Genomic DNA, 23,824 nt, shown 5'->3' with positions numbered 1-23,824 from the left:
TGTCATCTGCATATCTGAGGTTATTGATATTTCTCCCGACAATCTTGATTCCAGCTTGTGCTTCTTCCAGCCCAGAGTTTCTCATGAGGTACTCTGCATAGAAGTTAAATAAGCAGGCTGACAATATACAGCCTTGATGTACTCCTTTCCCGATTTGGAACCAGTCTGGTGTTCCATGTCCAGTTCTAACTGTTACTTCCTGACCTGCATATAGGTTTCTCAAGAGGTATGTCAGGTGGTCTGGTATTCCCATCTCTTTCAGAATTTTCCACAGTTTATTGTGATCCACACAGTCAAAGGCTTTGGCATAGTCAATAAAGCAGAAATAGATGTTTTTCTGGAACTCTCTTGCTTTTTCCATGATCTAGTGGATGTTGGCAGTTTGATCTCTGGTTCCTCTGCCTTTTCTAAAACCAGCTTGAACATCTGGAGGTTCACAGTTCATGTATTGCTGAAGCCTGGCTTGGAGAGTTTTGAGCATTACTTTACTAGCGTGTGAGACGAGTGCAATTTTGCAGTAGTTTGAGCATTCTTTGGCATTGCCTTTCTTTGGGATTGGAATAAAAACCGCCCTTTTCCAGTCCTGTGGCCACTGCTGAGTTTTCCAAATTTGCTGGCATATTGAGTGCAGCACTTTCACAGCATCATCTTTCAGAATTTGAAATAGCTCAACTGGAATTCCATCACCTCCACAAGCTTTGTTTGTAGTGATGCTTTCTAAGACCCACTTGATTTCACATTTCAGGATGTCTGGCTCTAGGTCAGTGATCACACCATCATGATTATCTAGGTCGTGAAGATCTTTTTTGTACAGTTCTTCTGTGTATTCTTGCCACCTCTTCTTAATATCTTCTGCTTCTGTTAGGTCCATACCATTTCTGTCCTTTATCGAGCCCGTATTTGCATGCAATGTTCCCCTGGTATCTCTAATTTTCTTGAAGAGATCTCTAGTCTTTCCCATTCTGTTGTTTTCCTCTATTTCTTTGCACTGATCACTGAAGAATCTCTGCTTGCAATTCCTTGGAACTCTGCATTCAGATGCTTATATCTTTCCTTTTCTCCTTTACTTTTCGCTTCTCTTCTTTTCACAGCTATTTGTAAGGCCTCCCCAGATAGCCATTTTGCTTTTTTGCATTTCTTTTCCATGAAGATGGTCTTGATCCCTGTCTCCCGTACAGTGTCACGAACCTCCATCCATAGTTCATCAGGCACTCTATTTATCAGATCTAGTCCCTTAAATCTATTTCTCACTTCCACTATACATATATACACCGTATCTTCTTTACCTATTCATTTGTCGATGGGCATCTAGGTTGCTTCCATGTCCTTGCTAGTATAAATAGTGCCGCGGTGAACACCGGGGTACACGTGTCTGTCTGAATTATGGTTTCCCAGGGTATACCGCCAGTAGTGGAATTGCCGGGCCATATGACAGTCCCGTTTTTAATTTTTTAAGAAACCTCCATGCTGTTCTCCGTAGCGGTTGTACCAACTTATATACCCACCAACAGTGCAAAGGGCTTCCCTTCTCACTACATCCTCTCCAGTATTTACTGTTTGTAGATTTTTTTGGTGATAGTCGTTCTTACTGGTGTGAGATGATACTTCATTGTAGTTTTGGTTTGCGTTTCTCTAATAATGACTGGTGTTGAACATCTTTTCATGTTTTTGTTGGCCATCTTTACGTCTTCTTTGGAGAAGTGTCTTGTCTTATTTGCCACCCATTTTTTTGATTACCTTGTTTGTTTTTTTTTTGATATTGAGCTGCATGAGCTGTTTGTATATTTTGGAGGTATATATTTTTGTCCATCTCTGTCAATTGCTTTGTTTCCAGATTTTTTATTTTTCCATTCTGAGGGTTGTCTTTTCTTCTTGTGTATGGTTTCCTTTGCTGTGCAGAAGCTTTTCAGTTTAATTGGGTCCCATTTGATTATTTTTGTTTTTATTTTCAGTACTGTAGGAGATGGGTCAAAAAAGATCTTCCTGTGTGTTATGTCAAAGAATGTTTTTCTTATGTTCCCTCTAAGAGTTTTATAGTGTCCCGTCTTACCTTTAGGTCTTTGATCCACTCTGAGTTTATTTTTGTGTATGGTGTTAGGTAGTGTTCTCATTTCTTTGTTTTACATGAAGCTGTCCAGTTTTCGCAGCACCAAGTATTTTGCTATTATAAATCAGGCTTCATGAACTCCATGAATCTCCCTAGTAACATACACAACACTGCTTGAATCCCAACTAAGACAGCCAATTTTAAGCTCCTTTTGATTTCAAAGTACCTTCTTCATTAAGATTTTGGGCTGAAGTTCTGTGGGGAAGACTCTCGTCGGTGACTGAATCTCAGATATGGAGATAATGAATCAAGCTTTCTGAATAGACTGCTGGGTGTGTTCACTGTTACGTTACGTGTTATAAATTCAAGACAAATGAAACAAGCGTTGAGGCATGGTTACACTTAGTGTATACTCTCTCTGGATGTGTTCTGGTATTAGCTTATCAGAGTGGGGCATGAATGGAGCCAATCAATAACATGATTATTGACTAACACTGTCTCCTGTAGACTCTTGGCTTCTTCAAGACATAGCTTTGATATTTTGTTGTTTTTGTCCCATCCTTTAAACTCTGTCTTTATTCCAAATTATGAACAGTTCCCTGCAGAGATATAGCTATCAGAATCTCAAGATGTTCTCATTAATGGAGTTATTAACCCCCTTGCAAACCAGCAAGACATTCCCTGGCTTGAACCCAAAGCCTGGAAAGCATTGCCTGGCTTTCTCTTAATATTGAGGTAACTAGTTGACTGCCTGAAAGTGATAATTTTTTTTTTCCCTTTAAAATGCAGTACCTGATAAAATGTCTGGATAGAGGAACCGGTTGTTATTTGATAGAGCAAGTTTCTTAGAATATTAATGTTAGAATCTAGTTTGCGGTATATAGGCGTTCACAGTAATATTCTTCAACTTTTCTCTTATGTTTGAAACTTCTTCATAAAAATATGTTGGGAGGGGGAAGGAGTATGGAACAGAATGGGAAATGAGAAAACCTAATCAATAGAGGACTTGGCTCTAAAATCATAGTCAGTGAATTTAGTACTACATAGCGAGCTGAACAGAGACATGTATTTTTTAAAAGGATTTTCATGTAATAATTATCATAGCCATAGTAATAATGAGAGGATTTTAATATCATCCATAGGTTTTGTGGTATTTAATCATAACATCAAACCTGTACATTTGTAGTCAGTCATCAAACCTCTTTTTAAGTCATCATCATTGAAATTAACCTAATAACATCATATCCATTGTTCATATTTAGAAACTGGGATCTAGAAAATATTAATTGATTTGCCTCCGATTTTAAGACAAGATGAGGCAGAGCTTGAACTGGAACTTAGATGTTCTAATCATATCTGTGTTTCTCTCTCATGTGGTTGCTCTGATCATAAGATTTTGAAATTCAAAATCATACTCTGGGGAATTCACGGAAAGGAGGATCATTCAGCAAGGATATTATGAACGACGATCAAAGCACTGTTGGTGGCAGAACTCTGTCCTCACCGCCACCTTCAACCATTTCCTAAAAGCTTCTCCCTAAATCACTGCTTTCAGGCTGTACTCAGTCCATCAGCAGAGCCAGTGCTTTGCCCAGCTTTGGGCAGCCTTGCTTTCCTCCTTAATTTGCTGGTGTTTTCTTGACCAAATATACAGTCTGTGAGCATTAGTACTTTGTGTTTACTAGGTGTGCACACTGTAATTTTATGGCCAGGTAGGTGGGAAAGTATTAGTCTAAATAAATGTACTTTTCAACAGAGCAGCTGTGTTAAGTGAATTGAATAGTCTGTGTAGGTCAGAAACAGTAGCTCTATCTTTTTTTTTTTTTTTTCCCCTTCCTCCTTTGGAGTGTTACTGAACTTGAATAGTCGTGTTTCACTGCAGGCAGAAATGAAGAGTGGATAGTGTCAGAGTGAAGTCAGGAATAGAGCAGGATCGTAGCCTGTGTGATGCTGTGCTCTCTGTCGCTAGGGGCTGATGGATTCATTCCTTTAGAGCACTTTGCTGATAACACAGATTTTCTGAGTTTGGTCCCCCAAATGAATCCATTAGCTTCACCTTCTCCCTCTGCAGTAGTGATGGGGATTTTGATTTTGTTCTTTTATTTTTCGATTTTTCCCTTTCCTTTCCCTCATTCTAAGGAACCCTTCCAACCCCCGCAACACAGAGAAACTATTATTTAGAGCCAGCAAGTATTTTAAACCATTGAAATAGAACAAACTACCTTCCTTGGCCCCAAACCAATCCAAGTCCCCTCTCTAGAGAAAACCACTTACTAGTTGGTGTTACTTTCCAGAGCCTTTTCTTTCCTTACTTTTGTATATCTGTGCAGATGCTTTTGTTATTGTTCAGTTGCTAAGTTGTGTCAGACTCTTTGTGACCCCGGGGGCTATAGCACGCCAGGGTCCCCTCCCCTTCACCATCTCCCAGAGCTTGCTCAGACTCATGTCCATTGAGTCAGTGATGCCATCCAACCATCTCATCCTCTGTTGTCCCCTTCTCCTCCTGCCTTCAATCTTTCCCAGCATCAAGGTCTTTTCTTTTGAGTCAGCTCCTCGCATCAGGTAGCCAAAGTATTGGAGCTTCAGCATCAGTCCTTCCAGTGAATATTCAGGGTTGATTGCCTTTAGGATTCACTGATGCAGATAGATACACAACAAATATTTTGTTGTGAGACTTTTTAAAAATCAAATGTGTATATACCCTGCATCTTGACTTCCTTCATTACTAATACATCTTCAAGAAGTTTAAATGTCAGTGCCTACTTGCGAATTTCTTTTCTCCACCCCATTATTTATCTTATCAGTTCTTCTATTTATAATGCATGTGAATTTTTTTTCCCGATGTATATGGGACAGATATGTACTTATCTGTCTGCCTTTGTATTTGCTACATTTCTGGCAAATCTTAAATTTTCTTAGTTGAGAGCCTCCTTAAATCATAAAAAGGAAAATCACTAGAAAAAAATGAATTAAGATTCTCATCTTTACTGATTATCAGGAAAATTAAAAAATGCAAACAGGAATGTTCACCCAATGTGTAAAAAATAAGGATCCGCCAATCCAGTGTTAGCAGTGGTGTGGGGAGATGGTATTCTTTTCCATTACTGCTAGAATATAAAAGGTGTGTACCCTTTTCAGGCGAAAATTTGAACCACTTCTAGGGATCTGTCTTATAGAAAAGATTTTGTGCTCGTAGAAGCATATTTACATATTTTTTTTATCAGTGATTCTTACCCTTTCTGGCTTATAGGACCTATGAAGATTTTGATGAAAGCCATTGTCCATGTGGCATCAGGACTGAAAATGTGGTAATAGGTATAACCATAAGAGTTTATCTGGTGAAAAGAGGTAGACAGTGTCCAGGGCACACACATACAACCCTTGGCAGTATTCCAAGGGATGTGCAGAACCCCAGTTTATAGCTCCATAAATTCATCCCCCCTCCACCAGTTATCTACCCAAAGCTGTTGTCTATAAGGGAGACTTAAAAATCAGAAAGAGTTTGAATAGAGCAAGGCAGTGCATTTCCTCCTGTGCAAGAAATAACCTCCTTCCATTTATTCCACAGTCATTTAATGAGTAACTACTGCGTGCTTGGTCCCGGGGCCAGTACTGCCCAGTGGGAGAGGTCCCAGCATGTCGGACCTGGGAGAGTCCATTGTAAGGGCACCTCATGTCCTGTGCTCAGGCGCTCAGTCATGTCCGACTCTTTGTGACCCTGTGGACAGTAGCCCGCCAGGCTCCTCTTGTCCGTGGGACTCTCCAGGCAAGAATACTGGAGTGGGTTACCGTCCCCTCCTCCAGGGGATCTTCCCAACCCAGCAATCAAACTCGGGACTCCTAAAATCTCCTGCATTGGCAGGTGGATCCTTTACCACTAGAGCCACCCTTCACTAAAATTAAACAGAAGATCTGAGAAGAAGAGAGCTGTTTTAAGGAACAGATGTTCTAGTTGGATTGACCCAGCTAATCTAAAAAATGCCTCCTGTGCAGATTACCCTTAGAACATAAGAGGGTGAGGTTTTGATTTATAGAAGTCTAAAAAGCTTTGGAAAGCATCCATATTGTCTCACACGTCCGTTCTCAGACATGTTTTGCATAAACCTGTTTCTTAGGGAGAGCTTAATTTGGCAACATTTAGCTGCAAAGGGCAAAATGCAGTTTTCTGGGTAAAAGTGCACAGCCTCTCTTTGTGTAGAAGCTTTCTGGCAGACTTTTCGCTGGGAGAAAGAGAGGAATACAACTAACTCTATACCTGTGTTAATTTTATTTAGCTCGATTGCAGATTCACAGCATCATCATTTCCCCAGAACCTATTGGCGGGTAGAAAGTACGATATCAGAAATGAGGAAAGAACCATAGTGGGAATTTGGGGTGAGTCAGTAACAAATAAACTGTATTTCAGGTTTCTTGTATTTCAAAATGGGAGACATATTGCTGATTCCTCGTTGGTTTTGAATGATTTATAACCTTTTATTTGTGGTTGAGTGTTGCAGTCTATGTTGTCATGGAAATTCTATTGAATTTATAGGTCCATTTATCCAAAATGATTTTCCAGACTTCATTTCATGGTGAATCATGTGGCTGTTACTCCCAAGTACAAAGCAATTTCTAAAAAGTTTCACATTACAAAGAGCACAAACACTGAGGTGGTTATTTTCCTGTTTTTGAAATACAAATGAGTTCCAGATTCACCTCGGGCTCCCCACCCCCTCCACTATGTCCAGGGCGTTAAGCTCCACTGCATTTCAGAACCAGGCTCAGGTACAAAATAGCAAGCAAGGATAGGTTGTTTTAAGAGAAAAGAAGGTTATTACAGTCACTTTCACCAATAGGTGAAAGAGATCTTAAGTTACTGGTTTATGGGTTAGGGCAGGACCCTGCAATCTTTGAGCCCCATTACAGCAGACTTGTTCCTCCTCCCTGTAAGGTCAGTAGTAGAAAGGAGAAAGAAAATCAAAGAGCTTTCCTGTAGTCATTGACTAGACTTCCTGTGGCAGTGGGTGTAGACATGATTTGTGCACCTCAGCGCCATTGACATTTTAGGCTAGATAATTAGTTGCTTTGGCGAGGAGTATCCTATGCATTGTAGAGGGTTTAGAAACCTCGCTGGCCTCTACCCAGTATATGCCAGCAGTAGCATCTGACCCCAAGTGACACCAACCACAGATGTCTTCAGACATCGACAGATGTCCCCGGGGGTCCAGAAATCAGCCTGTTTGAGAATACTACCCTAGAAGCTTTGTACCAAGATCCTAACAATAGATGATAGGTTGTGCTCATGGCTTATGGGAATTCTGTCAGGATGATCTACCAAGAAGATTTTTAAAGTGTGGGCTCTGGGTTTGAATCCTGGCTTTATTTTTTCACAGAGAAGACATAATATCTCAGCCTGAATTTCCTTTTGTTAAAAATGGGGAGAATAATACCACTTTCCCTGTGGCTCAGCTGGTAAAGAATCCACCTGCAGTGTTGGAGACATGGGTTTGATCCCTGGGTTGGAAAGATCCCCTGGAGAAAGGAAAGGCTACCCACTCCAGTATTGTGGCCTGGAGAATTCTATGGACTGTTACGTATAGTCCATGGAGTCACAAAGAGTTGGACATGACTGAGCAACTTTCAGTCACTCACTCACCCTCCATATATGCCAAGGATTGAAGGGATGAATTCATGTATTGTAAAGAGTTGGATACGATACGTTTAAGCAGCCCTCTGCTGCTGCCTCTTGGCTTCATTTTGCAGCGTCTGCCTCAAGTGGAAGGGTGGAAAGAAGCAGAGCTGGGCCCATGTCACTGTTATTTGGTCCTAGGCAGGTGCCGAGGACCAGCCCCGGCTGATCCAGGGTATTCGAAGGGGAGACGGCGTCAGCGACCTATTCAAATGGTAATTAGAGATATAAAGAGTAATAGAATGAGGATAGCTCAGTAGGAAAATTCAGTGGAGAAAAGAAGCTGAGTAGCTTGGTTTACGCGGGAGACCAATAAAACTTCAAGACAAGAAGTTTGCACCACTTACATAGGCCGCAGGCGCCCTCTCGAATAGCGGAAGGTGCCTCACCCTAGACACCTTCTCGAGTGGGTCTTAGAAGCCCAGGCATAATTAGTAAGCGTGGTGGGTTCTGCGCTCCAGATGGAGACTCAGCTGGAAGTTAAAAGAAAGAATGACATGGGGAGACCAAGCATTGGTGAGCAAGGCCCGTAGCTTTATTTTTAACAGGGGCTTTTATACCCTAAGTTACACATAGAGGATAATAGGGGATGCAAAGTCAGCAGTCTTTGATTCTTATCAAAAACCAGGGTTTCTTTCCTGCAAATTTATCGTATACAAATGGTTTAGGTGATTTACATCATCTTCTGGCCAGAAGGCCTACTAACATTTTATGACTCTTGACAAGGACTTATCAACAAAGACTTATTTTCTCTAAGAGTAATTATTTTAAGGTTTGGCGTCATCTTCCAAAGATAAAATTGCATTCCTATAGGGCGGATGTGTAATGGGTTTACAACAAAGGAAAGAATTTATTACCTTAAGGGTCTAAAGTTACTAACACCAAGGCCACTACTTATTTTTTCTACATACCCACTATTAATTAATACATATTCAAGGATACAATTCAGGGGATGTGAAAACTTGGCAACAAGCATTGACTCATCAATGAAATCCTTTACTAGTTTATTCTGACAGTTTTTAACTCTCTGAGAGGCTCTAAGCTATTTGAATATCTTAAGCTTCCCGTGCCTCTGGAGGCTAGGAGACTGTAAACAATCGTATGCATAGCTGCAGGAGTCCGGGTAAACTTGTCAGGCGAGTTAGAGAGCCATCTGAGGGGTTTGGATTTAAACACTCCTAATTGTCCAGGAACTTTATTAATTGGAGCTGTAAGTTAACTCTTTGACAGAGAGAGAGCGAGATGGTGGTAGGGGATAGCCCCCAGTAAAGTCAGAGGTGAGAGCACAAAGCAATAAAGTAGGCAGACTCTGGTTTTTTGGGGGGAAAATGCTCGAGAATATCCGGGTGGACTCCTGAGGCTCGATCCCGCCTTTGCGTATGCCGAGCCTCCTTCCTCATGACCTTTGTCATGAGTGGAATGCCTCACCGGCTCCCGGCAGGCAGGTGTGATTCTGCATACACCTCCTGTCATCTACCCTAATTTGCTCTTTGAAGCAAATCAGTTCTCTGTGGCCATACCCCCCAGTTGGGATCAGCCTCTGTTGTATGGAATGGGTACAGAACAGGGAAACAATGTCACCCTGCTCCTTTATTATAGGAGAAGACTATATTTTGTTTATCCCAGTTGGAAAATTACAGCTATTTCACTAATTTTATTTTTCTTTCTTTAATGTGGACCACTTTTTTTGAAATCTTTATTGGATTCATTACAGTATTACTTCTGTTTTATGTTTTGTTTTTTTGGCTGCAAGGTTCGTGGGATCTTAGCTTCCCAACCAGGGATCAATCCTGTACCCCCTGCATTGGAAGGTGAAGTCATAGCCACTGGAACCCCCAGGGAGGTCCCTAATTGTATTTCTTTATTGTTGAAATATTTATATATAGAGAGAAATTCACAGATGATCAGTGTGCAGCTGAATGAATTTTCACGCTCTTGGAACCAGGCCCCAGATCAAGAAAAAGCACCTTCTCACCAGCTTCTCCCCAGGACCCCTCTTACAGTTACCACCCACCAGGTGTTGGCTTGTAACTGCAAGAGTTTTTCCTGATTTTGTACTTCATTGTAGCAGGATCACAGAGTATATCCTTTCTGGTAAAAGGAAAAAAAAATCGGGTTTATTTGTCTGAGCATGGTTTGCGTTTGTGAGGTGCGTTCATACTCTCACGTCCCAGTGTCGTGTGTTCTATTAGGTAGTCCATTATCGACTGGCATCTGGGTGATGCCCAATTTGGGGTTATTGAAAACAACCCGTGCACTAATGTATTTGGGTTTTTTCCTTTCCTTTTCGCCCCCATTAAGTAATTTTTAAAGGCAAATAATTCATTAGGGGGCCTATTATATGTCAGCTATTGTAGGAAGCACTTTACTTATTTTATTTAATCCTCAATGTAGCCCAATGACTTGTTTCTGATCCTCAGTTTCCTGCTAAGCTGCTAAGACTCAGAGAAGGTGACTAACTTCATCTGGGTCACACAGCTATAAAATGGGAGATCTACAACTTTCTGGAGTCCATGATAAGGGACCAACTGTAGCCAGATGCTTAACCTACCTCATTTGTGTCCAAACTTAACGCTGAACTTTTAAGAAATAGCTCACGAATCACCATAGTAAATCCTTCGCTGATGGAAGCAAGAGCCTGAACTTTTCCCTACCAGGAAACAGCTGAAAAAGTTAAATGTTTATTTGACTCATCAGATGCAGAAATTAAAAAAAAAAAAAACTAATAAAGAGACAATGGCATAAACAAGTTACACACAAGAGACTTTTGAAAGGGATTCCTTGATACCCAATTGTATAGGAGTCATGGCGCTACAGTGCACATGGGATTCTTTTCCAAAAATTTGGATTCCTGCTGTTTATAGTTGAAGATAATTCCATATTACAGGGCAGGGGAGAAAAGGGGAAATAATTAAGGATTGATGCACTCCATGGTTAATGATATTTTATAAAGCAAATGCTTCAGAATGTTTATTTAAATGCTGCCTTGCCTGTAAAGATGTTGAATGCCATCTATTCTTTGGGTCAAGTTTCTTCCAAAAATATTCTTCAAATGAAGGCTGTGTGAAGCCCACACACAGGTTTCTTTGCCTTGTGGCATGACTCATTGGGATTGTTGGCTGGTCCGTGGAAACAATTTATTTTCACCTGAATTTGCATCTCTCTCCTGGTCTAAAGAAAGTAATAAAGACACGTAGTAATAAAAACTGAGGGCTATGGAGTTTCTTCTTACTTTTCCCAAGCAGGCGAGTAGTGTTTCTTTATTACAGCTGTCCCATGAGGTGAGTATTACCTCTGTTTGACAGAAGGGAACACTGAGCCTTAGAGGCCTCAGGCGTCTTCTGTATACAAATCAGGTCTGGTTCTGTGGCCCGTGTTGGTTGGTCTTCACTTTACATCACCCAGTTGTGCTGTCTGTCAGTTTCATGGATGTTTTTCTGTGGGTCGCAAGAGTTTGAGCTGGGTTGTAATAAGGCCCGCATTCTCCAGGGGAGAACCTTATCAGAAAGAGACGAATGAAGAGGATAAAGCTCAGAGCTCAAAGAAACTCAGAAAGGAATGAAGTTACAGAACAGTTTTATAAGGGGAAGCACAGAGACATATAGATATATCCGGATACATTTTGCTTAAGACTAGTAGTGACAGTTAGGGTTGTATTAGTGAGAGTTCGCCAGAGAAATGAGACCAGTATGAGAGAGGCAGACTTGAGATTTTAAGGAAGTGCTTGTGCCTCAGTTGCGGAGTTGGGCAAGTATGAAATACGCAGAGCAGGCTGGAAATTTCAGCCTTGATGAAGAGTTGTGTTGAAGAGTTGATATTGCAGGCTGAGGACTGAAGCCTGGAAACTCAGTCAGAATTTCTCTGTTGCATTCTGGAGGCAGAATTCCTACCTCTTCCTCCAGGTTTCAAATGATTGGATGTGGCTCCCATGGAGAGTCTAGTGATATAAATAGTAATCACATTTAAAACAATACCTTCACAGCAACACGTGGAATACTGTCGGACCAAACAAGTGGGCAGCATAGCCAGGGCAAAGTCGACACATTAAAATTAACCCTCACGGGGGATAAAAATATAATCATGATGCTTTAAAAAAAAGTAACTGGGAGTAAAGACTGTTGATTGATACAAAAGAAAACACCTATATTATAGTTCTGAATTCAGAGTATTACTTACATAGTATACATGGTGGGTATGTGGGTATTTATAATTTTTCTCCACACTTTAGGTGACTAGATTTTCTTTTGTTGGATCATTAAAATTTCAGGCTAGAGTTGCTTGGGTAGAGAACAGTTTGAAATGCCTTGCAGATTAAAGAGAAAGGAATGTTGCCGGTGTTTAGCAGAACCATTCCTGGTTCCACGTAGTCATTTCATAATGATTTTGGGTTATATTTGCACCTTCTTGAACATTTTCTCCAGCAGTTTTAAGTCCATTCATTCTCTTAATATCCTTATCTCTCTTTGCTACTCATCTCACTGTATAATTTATTCCTGGAAATAACAAGAACCTCAGTGTAATGATTGCGACTTTATCATTCGACTGGCCTTGCTTCCAGTCATCCAGAGCCCCCACTCATTTTATTCATTCCACGAATGAGTTAATGGTATTTATAAGAACAGCACTGTTCAAGACAAAGTCTTTAACTAAGTAGGTGGCCTTCCTGCCCTCATCAGTCTTCCTGTCTGATGGCAGTGGCAGAATGAAGGAATCGTTGAATGTGTGTGATCTGGCTGTTCAGTCGTTAAGGTACAGCATAATCTAAAAATAAAGTTAGAGTAAGAACTTGTTACCCTAAACTTTGTGACATCATCATTTGCAAATCATCCAACAAGTAGAACCAGCAGATCATTAACTGTGTTTGGATTTTTTCTTTGTCTTTACTACACATTTTTATCCTTGGGTGACTTTTTTGTCCACTACTGTGTTCTCAACTGGTTGACTACATGGTAGCCCCAAACACGATCAGAAAAGTACATTTCACCTCTTCAGTCCTGTTATGTGCTGCCTCCTCGGTGACTTTTAATCTTGCTGTTGCCCTTTTCATCACCATCTTTATCTCATCGTCTTTATGTCTCATTTGTTCTTTTCCTGTAGCTTCTCCTGTGTGTTCTTCTGTTCTGTTAAAGATGAACAGCAGTATCCTGGAAGTGTCTGATGAATCTGCCAGTATATTGCTTGTCCTCTGGGCTGTCTGCATGCCATTTCCTTAATTCACCATGAATTTTTCTTGGTTCATGTATGTGGGAAGGGTGCACATTGGACAAATACGTGTTCTGAGAGGAAATTAAGATGTAGAGCTTTCTGAATCACCAAGGAAAGTTCTGTTCAGTCTCCCACTCTTGCATTGGAATCATTTCCTCTTGCTGCCATTACAACAGGGATATGAGAGCTGATTTAAACAAACAGCTACAACATTAGAAAATAGGAAGTCCAACTTCAGCAAAATCTCCCCCTGGCCCGGTCCGTTCCCTGTATTATTCTATACTCATTTAATATATGCCTCACATGGCCCTGAACCATTTACTACCTTATGCTTTATTGTGGTACATTTACATATGACTCAGCTTGAATCTAATCATGGGAAACCATGAAACTGACCCCATTTCTACTTAATAACTGGCCTGCACCCTTCAAACTACCAAAAAAAGAAAAAGGCTAAGTAACTGTCCCAAATGGAAGTTGGGGGTCGGAGGGGTCATTATAAAGAGACGTGGCAACTGAATGCAAAGTTTGGTCCTCTATTAGATTCTGGGACCAAGATACAAATAGTGATCTATAATGGACTTTATTTGGGCACTTGCCAAAAGTTGAAAATGGACTGTGAATATGATTAACAGTATTATATCAAAGTAAAACTTGCTAATTTTAATAACTTTACTGTGGATGTATAAAAGAATAGTCTTATTCTTAGAAACAGTACACTTAAGTATGTATTGGTAAAGGGGCATATTTTCTCCCACTTATTATTAAATGATTCAAGGGAAATGTTTGTGGGGAGAGAGGAAACATGCAAATAAGGTAAAATATAAATAATTGGTGGTCCAGGCAAAGGATATAGGGAACACTTAATAGATTTCTTTATTGCCCAGTTTCTCAGATCTTTTCTTCAGCTTCTGTTCACCACATTTCTTCAGAAGGAGGATTTCTACGCAGTCAGTATCACTGTAGTTCACATGATTAGAAAGAACACACTTTGGCGAAGGCTGAAGGAATGCTCCGAACATGGCACTTGCAAAACAGATGTAGAAAATGGATGGGCTACTCAAAATGCTCAGTAGCTACCATGACCGTTCCCAAAATGTTTTTGTAAAATAAGTTTCCAGACTATGCCTGGATTTGTCTCGTCAGTGGTAACACAAAATAATTTAAAGTCCAATCCCTCAGCAAAACTCCATCTACTTACTTTCACATTTAAGATATCTTTAAAAGTTAACAAAATTCAGTAGACTACAACTTGAGAAAGATACCGATGGCAAGGGAAATTGATATTTCAGACCTATGGCTGCTGTTCTCTTTATGAGACATTTTATTATCCTGATGGGTGGAGCCATGATTCAAAGACATTTTCTAAAAATGAATTTCCTCACCCAGTTGTAAATGAAAATGCCCTTGAAGAGGTTTGAAAGTATTTTGTATCACACACTATTCAGGTGGATGCATTAAACAATGCCACCCCTGCTCCTGGACTGAAGAATAATAAAACCTTGTGTGAACTTACTTCATCTGAGGGTCTGGGTTTTAAAAGGAAAAGTGAAGTGTAATTTTCTGAATATACTTGTGCAGAGTTTCTTTCTTGGGTTAGTCTCATTGTCACCAGAGCAATTTTCACCCCATATTCAACTATTTTAATCTGCACCTCATTGAATGCATTTTTCTCAGAGTAAATTCATGATATCTGTAGCTGTCCAGACATAAAGGTAACACATTTGTAAGTGGGTGGTGCTAGCGTCAATGGAAATTCACAATCTAAGGAGAACAATTCTGCATAAGAAAGAATAATCTCCAAAAGAATCTTCCATCCTCCAGTCCACTTGGGTGTCTGACTTTTCCTAGAAAGTGTCCTGATTTGGGCTCCCTGATCACACCCTTCAGGGAAAAAAAGTCAGCTTGTTTGTACGTGTGGGTGAATTCGGTCAGCAGGACTCTTCGTGTTTGACCTGTATTTCAGATAGTCTGTCTGACTTCACTTTTCCCACTGGGTAGTTATCCTTTAACATCAAGTCTCCATATTCCATCTGGGGTGTGGTTGTTCAGAAAACAGCATCATGTCATTTGGAAAAGTGGAAAAATAAAGGTCATAGACGAGAACCAATGATAGCAGGAGTTTTGATTTTCTGTAAGGAGGAGGAGTGATTCAAGAAGATTCAGTGGAATTATACTGCTGTTAGAAATCTGAAGATGCCTGCTGGTTGTTAATGTGATGGTGGTGGTGCTTTGTGGACCTATAAGGTCCAGGCATCGTGCACGCACTGTCCTACACTGACATGTTTAAGCCCCACGTTCATCTTACCAAGGGTAAGAATGTGATTCTGTACATAAGGAATAATGCTTAGAAATTAGCTTCCTTGCCTGAGATCTCACATGCAAGTAAATGAGGAAGCTGGAATTAGGGGCCCAGATCTTTTATTCGTGTCTCATATGTAGTCTCTCAAGAATACTCTGTGATCTGTTTTTGTTCTCTGGATTGTATTAGATATCAACGAATGTTCAGGCATTCAAATTGTATAATGATTTTAAGTTGATTTACCTTAAACGATGAGAAGCCCTTGCCAAACGTCAGAGAAGGTATTCAAGGTTGGGATGAGAGTCCCTGGATTTTGCCCTCATCAGTGTTTTTGACTTGACCAAGTGAGCATCAAGTTTATGGAGTGCTTTCTTCATGTGTAACTGAGTGTAGTCATTTCTGCCCAGCCTTCACAGGGATTGTTAGATGGATTAAGTGAGATCAGGAATGGGATGGATTTTGCAAACTGTAAAATCAAGAGTATTATTATCATCATTACCATTAAATTTTTGTGGATTGACTGAAATAGCCCATATTGGCTATTTCTTAAAGCTGAGAGCCCCCATCAAATTCTTACCATTAAAATGATACTTGTCTATAAAGACATGTCCATTTAAGCCTTTAAAATTTTAACATGTGGACTGAATCTCACAGCCTTGGTTTTCTACCTTACATGTTTTAACTCCATTAAAATCTGGCTTCTTAGTAGGGACCATTCATCATGGCATGAGTATTAGGTAATAAGATGTTGGGTGTTATTTTTGTGTGCGACCTAAAGTCATCATAGTTATGTGAAAAGACATGTGTTTTATTGATATCTACTGAAGTAGGGGTAGAATGATAAAATGTCTAGGGTTTGCTGTCAAATACTTTAGCAAAGAGAAATATGGATAGATGAATACATTGGTCAAAATCTTATTATGTTGGGGAATCTGAGTACACTGTACTATTCTCTCCACTTCTGCTAGGTTTTCCTGGTATATTCTCCTAATATGTTTTTTATTGTTCTTTTTACAGATGCAGATTTTCTTTTACAATCCAGATGATTTTGACAGCTTTCAAACCGCCATTTCTGAAAACAGAATAATCGGAGCTATGGCTGTATTTTTTCAAGTAAGTTAACAATGGCTCGAGTACTTCGACCAGAGTTCTTTGAGTATTTTTTTTTAATTCACCGAATTGTTCCATGTTTAATGAATGCATCTGTTTTCTAGTTCACACCTGTCTAAATGAAAGATATTTCATATTGTCTAATGTGTGATTTAAAATGTAAATAAGTATGTTTAGAAACATAATGAAAAATTTTGCATGAATTATTCTGATTTTACTGCTACTTGACTGGTGCACAGATTGAAGAACACATTTATCATCTAAGTTACTTCACTCCTGAAACGTTTTGAACAGGTTCCTTCAGCATATTAAGAGGCTGATGTTTAAAAAAAGGTAGTTTTCTTTGGAGCAACTTTAAAATTTGACATTACTTGCAAGTAGATTAATAAGTCGCATCAGTCATTTCTCTAAAGAGACTTCATTTCTCCCCCCTCGTTCCCCTCCAGAAATCCCCATGGTAACTAAAATTTTTATTGAGACTGTTTCCAAGTTAGTATGTTTATGATCTCCCAGACTCTCTCCTTTTTGTTGTATTTGTATTAAGGAGTTTTCCTGGCTCATGTGTTGGTTCCATGTCTAGAAGTGAAACATTGCATCCTTCCGTAGATAATACTGTCCAGGCTTCTTAGTGTTGATCAGTGGGTGTCTTAACCAAGTAGCCTAGAGGAGACCTGGTGCTTTTTTTGTGTGGGAAGGTAATCTGAGTAGGAGGTGTATGGCTTGTCTTTCAGTCTTGCAATTTGCCTAAAGACCACTTACAAGCATTCCTTTTACCAGTGAGTCATCATGGGGAAATTATGTCTTTCTGACAACTCAAAGGAACATTAGAGACATCAGAACCTCCTTCAGTATGTGTCTTTAACCTCCGCCTTTTGAGGCAAGCTTCTTTGTCATTGAGATGGAGCCACTCTTGTGTGGAGTGTGTTAATTTCACTGCCCTTTTTAGTGAGTGACACAGAATGGACAATTCTCTTTACTGTTTGTCTCTCTCTCTTTAATACCCCTCTTCCTGTCTTTTCTTGGATAAAGGCTCGAAGCGGATGTGATTTTTGAAAAATTGAAAAGCCTAATCTCCTATCCAAACTTCAGAAACAATAAGAGTGGCATTCTACAGCATTGGTTATGACACTAATTTTCATACTAAGGTTTCTGACCTAGTAGTGTGCCATGAAATCATTTCAGTGAGTCTTGACCAGCATTTTTAAAATAAATAGAATAATACAGAACAGAAAGTATTCAAGTGTACCACACATAGTAAGGGTAAATAATTTCTTTGAACTTGTTTTTTCATTGCTCATACACAGACATGCAAACAATTGGGTGATTATATGAAATGTGTTTCTCATTGTGGGTGATACACACACATATTTTGAAATATTTTGTTTACACTGTGTATTATGATAATCTCCTCATTGTTCCTACTGTTTTCCCAGGCATTTCTTCCCCTGATTATTTTCATGAATCACAGTAGAGCGTAGTGTTTTTAAAGCTTATTCGGTGGAGTCAAAAATAACGTGCGTTTGAATCTCATCTTTTCCACTTAACTGCATGATGGTGATGTAGTTGTTTAAACTTTGTTTTTATTTTATTTTTTGACCACACCGCGTGGCTTACAGCATCTTAGTTCTCTGACCAGGGATCAAACCTATGCCTTAGGCGTTGAAAGCGCTGAGGCCTATCCCTGGACTACTAGGGAATTTCTAAACTTTTCAACCACAGCATTGTGATCTGTGAAATGAGGATGGCAACTTCTGCATCATCGAGACTAAGTAGTCGTTAAATGAAGCCCCTGGTGTGGGTTTTGGCACATAGTAGACATTTGGTGAATGCCAAACAAAATATGTACCCATATCCAGCCACTTCTGTTTCTATGAGATGGAGACCCCATGGTGTGTGTGTGTCTTCTCTGCATAAACAGAAGTCTATTCTGGGCACAGCCCTGCTAGGAATTCAGGTGGGTTGTCATAACCCCTTCTGCATCTAACCTGTGATAGATTTGTGGTTGGTATTACTGAGGCTACTTGAACTTCTCAGACTGTGTGTATGTGTGAGCGTGCTCTCAGTCACGTTCAACTCTTTGCAGCCCCTTGAATGGTAGCCCATCAGACGTCTCTGTCCATGGAATTTTCCAGGCTAGAAAACTGGAGTGGGTTGCCATTTCCTCCTCCGGGATCTTCCTGACCCAGGGGTCAAACCTGTGTCTCTTGCATCTCTTGCATTGGCAGGCAGATTCTGTGTCACTGTGCCACCTGAGAATCCCTTGCACTTACGTAGTTATCCCTTACTTTTTATCACTCTCCTCTTAGCACACTGTTTTTCATATCGCTAGATCTCTACTCCTGCAGCCCTGCCTTCATACCTACCCTTTCCTCCTTTTCTGTCATGTCCACCCATGCCTCATCCAACCTGGTTCTATTAATACTTTATAGGGCACCTTTTTTATAGGAAAATAAAATTTTAAAATGTTACTTATGAGTACTAGAAAGTCTATTTCACAACATGCTCTACCCAAAAGGCTTCTATTTTTCCAGCTCTAGAAAGTCTTCTTAAATATAAGACCAATTAGAATATGCGCAGGAGAGGCACATTGGTGTAAAACCAGCAAAAGACCTCAATGTGAAATCTAGACTTTGGATTTTTAAAGTATTTCCAGGACAGAAGTGCTTATTCACAAAGAAATACAATGTGTATTTCATCTGGTTAGTCCTCTAAGTTTTGGCTTGCTATCCTGTAGATACAAAATAGAGGACAGATAATAAAAAATAGAATAGTTTTTTTTTTTTAGATAGCAGCTGCTTGGAGCTGCTTTCTTTGTTTTCCTTGTAAGTCCACAAGTACGTTTATACATCTGAGTTCACAGTATGTCATTGCAGCGGAAAGAAGATGATATTATTGCTATTTTAATTTGGCAATCTTTTTAGAACCTATATTTTGAGATCTTTGTGTTTTGAATCTTTCTAATAAGAATGCTTGATTTGGGACTTTGGTATTTCTCCCCCAGGTAAGGAAATCTTGATGTACATTTCCAAATTCTAACCTAGTACCTTCCATTTTGGTCTTAAAGAAGTATTTATCATTCTCTCAGGAATGATTCGATGACATGTATGGTATCACTTACTACGTTAAATAGACCTGATAAGTGTAGTCACCTCCTGCCCACGAGAAGTGGGTCATAGTCCCATGTGATAATGGCTCAAAAGAGGTGAGAGGAGAAGGTCTCCTACTCATAAATTGGCTGTACTCTGCTCTGGTGCCCATAAATGCACAGATTCATTGTTGAGAATCACAGGATATGAATGACCTACAAGTGCATATCTAAGCAAGGCTAAGTTCTGTGTAGATGCTGTGGCTTTGATGCCAGCTCACTCCACACACTAGAATAATTTTCCCAACAATTACAATTTTTCATTATCTGTGTTTCTTTCTTTCCCCCTGACCCTCTGCCTGTTACTCCAAGGAGTTTGGGCTCTCTTACTGCCTTTGCTGTGGTTAGGTATGATGAGGTTCTTACATTTCCAAAACACCAAAGCACACACACACCGGGCAGACACATGGTCGACCAGGGAACATATTGGCTGAGTGCAGGTGGTCCTGCTGTAGCTCATGGGAATAATGATGGATGCTCCATCGTGCTTACAATTATTTTCTTCAGTTAAACATGGAGTATTTCACATCAGATTTCCTGATGATGATGTAACACTTGAGATCTGAGTAGTGACTGTCTCCTTTGGAGGGGGTGTGAATTTCCATGGTAATAACCCATTCTCTAAGCAGTTTCCATGACTTCACTGTCAGCATGACCCTGATTTCATGACCCCAGTAACTTTGAATAGTGCCTGACATCCTTTGGTTGCGGACAGAATTGAAGGTCAGTCTCAATGTTGAAATGCAGTGAGGCAGATTTCCTGCGAGTGCTTTGTGTGAACACCAGTAAAGGAAGGATCGCTTCCAGGTACAGAGCAGAGCAAATCGTGGCAGCCCCACAAGGTTTTATGCTTTTGTGCCCACGCAGTACTAAAAGGCGCATTCATTTCGTAGATAACTACTGCTGAGTGGAATGTTACAGTTTTCCAACACATGTTACTAAATACATCTGGAGAAAGAAGACCCTTTTTCCAGTTCACACACCTTTGGGCTAGTGGCCCTCTGGAAGATAAAGGAGAAAGGAAGGCTCAAGTTTGATTTTAAAGAATTTTTTAAATAAAATAGGGTAAAATAAGAAATAGGTGAGGCATGAAGATACTTGTTAAATCACTAAGAGAATAAATAGATGGTTGTTTAGCTAATTTATTAGTACAAAAAATACGTATTTTCTGTTTGGTAAAATAGAATCTTCTCTATCAGCCTGTTTTGAAGTCCTGTAGAAATGTAAAAAGCCAAAAGTCATCAAAATGCTCCTTTAATGTATTCTCATTATTTGGGTAACACACTGATTGGGTTCTCTCTTTAAAGAACAAGGATGAAAGCCTGTGTTTATAGGACGGTTGAAATGACAGTGGACTGATCAGGCGATTTGTTGATGATACTTTGTTTCGAAAATAACTCAAAAAGGTTTAATTAATTTTGATGTGAAGTTACAAATCTTCCTTGACACGTTGAGGTTTCGTCCTGGTAAACATTGTAAATTTAAAACGTAGCAAGTGGAAAATGCATTTAATACACCTAACTTACTGAACGTCAAACCATCGTTGCTTGGCCCAGCCTACCTGAAACGTGCTTAGAATACTTACATTAGCCAATGGTTGAACCTGTTTATCTAACACAAAGCCTGTTATTGTTAACAAAAAGTATAGCACAGCATGAAGTTTTCATTGTCTCGTGGGATTTACTGAATAGTGAAAGGGAAAAAGGAAGGGTCATCTGATACAGAAAGGTTGTATATGTATTGGTTATCTACCCTGTGATCACGTGACTGACAGGAAGCTGTGGCTGACTGCCTTGCCTGTCATCAGATGACAGTTTATCTTACCATCTCAATAGCCTGGGAAAAGAGCAAAATTCGAAATTATGTGTATCACTTTCAGAGTATCATCAAATCAAAATTATAAGTTAGGGACTCTCTGTATAGAGCAGAGACTACTCAGTTCTCAGAGTGACATTATGTTTAACTCGACCTGTATTTTTTTTAAATCAAGAATCTTCTATCGTCGCCCTTGAAATTGGGTTCTGGTTTGATTTTTCTTTCTTGCAATCTGTTTCTTCATTATTTCCCTTTGAACTGTTTCCTCCATTATCCCCATGAGCATCAAAATGCCTTTGAACCATGCAACCATCTTAATGACTTTCAATCTGTTGCTTATAGAAGTTTGGGATTCCCAAGCTTGTAAAATTTTGATTTTATAGGTTTGATTTTTGTGGGGTTGTTTTTTTTTTTTTCCTTTTGAGGAAGGACATGATGATTATCTTTGAATATGTGATGGCGAAGAAATCTCATTTGTATTGCTACCCAGTTGCCATTGTTATTTAAATGCCAGAAATTTTATTTATATTTCCTGAGTCTATTGAACTTCAGAATTATAAATGCATGATTCTTTAAAAGCATCTATATTTAGAAACTTTTCTCAGGTGGTTTTCTTTTCAGCTTCTTTTTTAGACCTTGTTGGGTATAATCACTTCTGAATCTTTGCATCAGACACAAAGAAAATTTTTATCATGCCTGCATCCAGGGGCCCAATCAATAGCATGTTTCTTATACATTTAAGAAATAAGTTGATGTATTTATAGGTTGTCTTATAGTACTTCTTTTTGACAACCTGTCTTCAGCAACTCCATTAAAGCTTTTTTCATTTAATGCTAGCTCCTTCTTCTGGGAGCATTGGGCCCCTTTGCACAAGTTTTTTTTTTTTTTTCTTCTTATTCCAATTTCTATCCACAAACTGACTGCTGTCATTGGATTTTTGCTAAGGTCTGTTGCTCATACATTTGGGCCTTCCTCTCTCTGTCCTAGGAGAAGGCGATGGCACCCCACTCCAGTACTCTTGCCTGGAAAATCCCATGGACGGAGGAGCCTGGTGGGCTGCAGTCCCTGGGGTGGCTAACAGTCAGACACGACTGAGCGACTTCACTTTCACTTTTCACTTTCATGCATTGGAGAAGGAAATGGCAACCCACTCCAGTGTTCTTGCCTGGAGAATCTCAGGGACGGGAGAGCCTGTTGGGCTGCCGTCTATGGGGTCGCACAGAGTCGGACACGACTGAAGTGACTTAGCAGCGGCAGCAGCACTCTGTCCTTCCTTCATAGTTGAAAGCAAACTTCAAAACTCCAATGTTTCCAGAGTTGCTAACCCATTCTTTATATCACTCAGTGGTGCAGACTGCTTAATTATTTTTCTCCATCTGGAGAGGCTTAGTAATTAAATGAAATGGCAGCACCTGGGATTATTTATAGACGTGGAGAATGCAGGAGGAGTTCTTGATGACTCATCCAGGGCTGGCAAGGAAGGCTTTTTCTCCACTTCCCTGGGTCTCCCCCCACCAAAGGAGCTGTGATTTGTCCTTCCTCTAACCCACCACTTCTCTTTCCACTCCGTCTCACAGTCTCGCTCTGATGTCAGTCGGTTTCTTCTGACTTTGTACTGCGAATTCATGGAGGACTGGGAGCCTCTGCTCACTCATCAAGTGCGTCTCTTGTGGGTGACTCCCATTGTGACTTGGTGGTGCAAGTACTTAGGTGAATTCAGTGCAAACATATGCAGGCTGTCCCGAGTCTTGACTGGAAAGGCGCACGCGATAGCCTGGTAGCGAAGAAGTGCTTAGAAACAGGCATTAGGGAGTGTTGTTTGCTCACTAAGTTGTGTCCGACTCCTTTTGCGACCCCATGGACTGTAGCCCACCAGGCTCCTCTGTCCATGGAGTTTTCTGGGCAAGAATATTGGAGTGGGTTGCCTTTTCCTTCTCAAGGGAATCTTCGCTTCTCAGGGATCAAACCTGCATCTCCTTCTTGGCAAGTGGATTCTTTACTGAGTTACCTGTGAAGCCCACGAGGGAGGGTAAGACCTGAGATTACTGGACTACAGTCTTGGAGGTGGTCCACGTCTTGTTCCTCTGCTTCCTGTCCCACCATCCACCTTTCTCTAGCCCTCACGTCAGTGTCTTGACCTCACTTGTTGCTCAGGATATTTGCAGTGGATAGGACTAACTTACAGGAAGCCTTTTAGGATCCCACCACAAGACTGATGATTTGGGTTTTGGAAAAGCACGTGCCTAGGTAACTGCGTAAGCTTCAGCTGAAAAAGGTGATGGTTTTACAGAAGGGTAAGGCTTTTGAAATGGTGAAGGACACTGACCATGAGGATTCTCAGACTGCGGATCCACTGAGGAGGCAGTTCTAATCTGGGACTCCTTTGGGTCTAACATTGCTCTCAACTCTATGTCTGCTTATGCCTGTAGTTGGGAAAAGCATCAGGGCTTGAAACTTCTTAAAAGGTACAGTCCATTCAGAGGCCTTAAAGGAGTGTGTTAGTGCCAAGAATATCTGGGTATATCTATGTCT

The 23,824-nt window shown here is 40.2% G+C and overlaps 1 protein-coding gene across 3 annotated transcripts in view; it reads left to right on the top strand.

Moving 5' to 3' along the window:
• The window catches only part of PTPRG (protein tyrosine phosphatase, receptor type, G), a 775,476-nt gene that overhangs the window by 524,065 nt on the left and 227,587 nt on the right, over positions 1-23,824 (top strand). For all 3 annotated transcript variants that reach the window (XM_010851541.1, XM_010851540.1, XM_010851538.1), the window contains one exon: positions 16,240-16,335. In XM_010851541.1, the coding sequence (XP_010849843.1) occupies positions 16,240-16,335 (96 nt within the window). The remainder of the gene's footprint in view (positions 1-16,239; positions 16,336-23,824) is intronic.

The sequence above is a fragment of the Bison bison genome, unplaced genomic scaffold, assembly GCF_000754665.1.
Source record: "Bison bison bison isolate TAMUID 2011002044 unplaced genomic scaffold, Bison_UMD1.0 scf7180017864304, whole genome shotgun sequence".
NCBI lineage: Eukaryota > Metazoa > Chordata > Mammalia > Artiodactyla > Bovidae > Bison > Bison bison.
The sequence above is the reverse complement of the archived record's forward strand: the minus strand, read 5'-3'. Positions and strand labels throughout refer to the sequence as shown.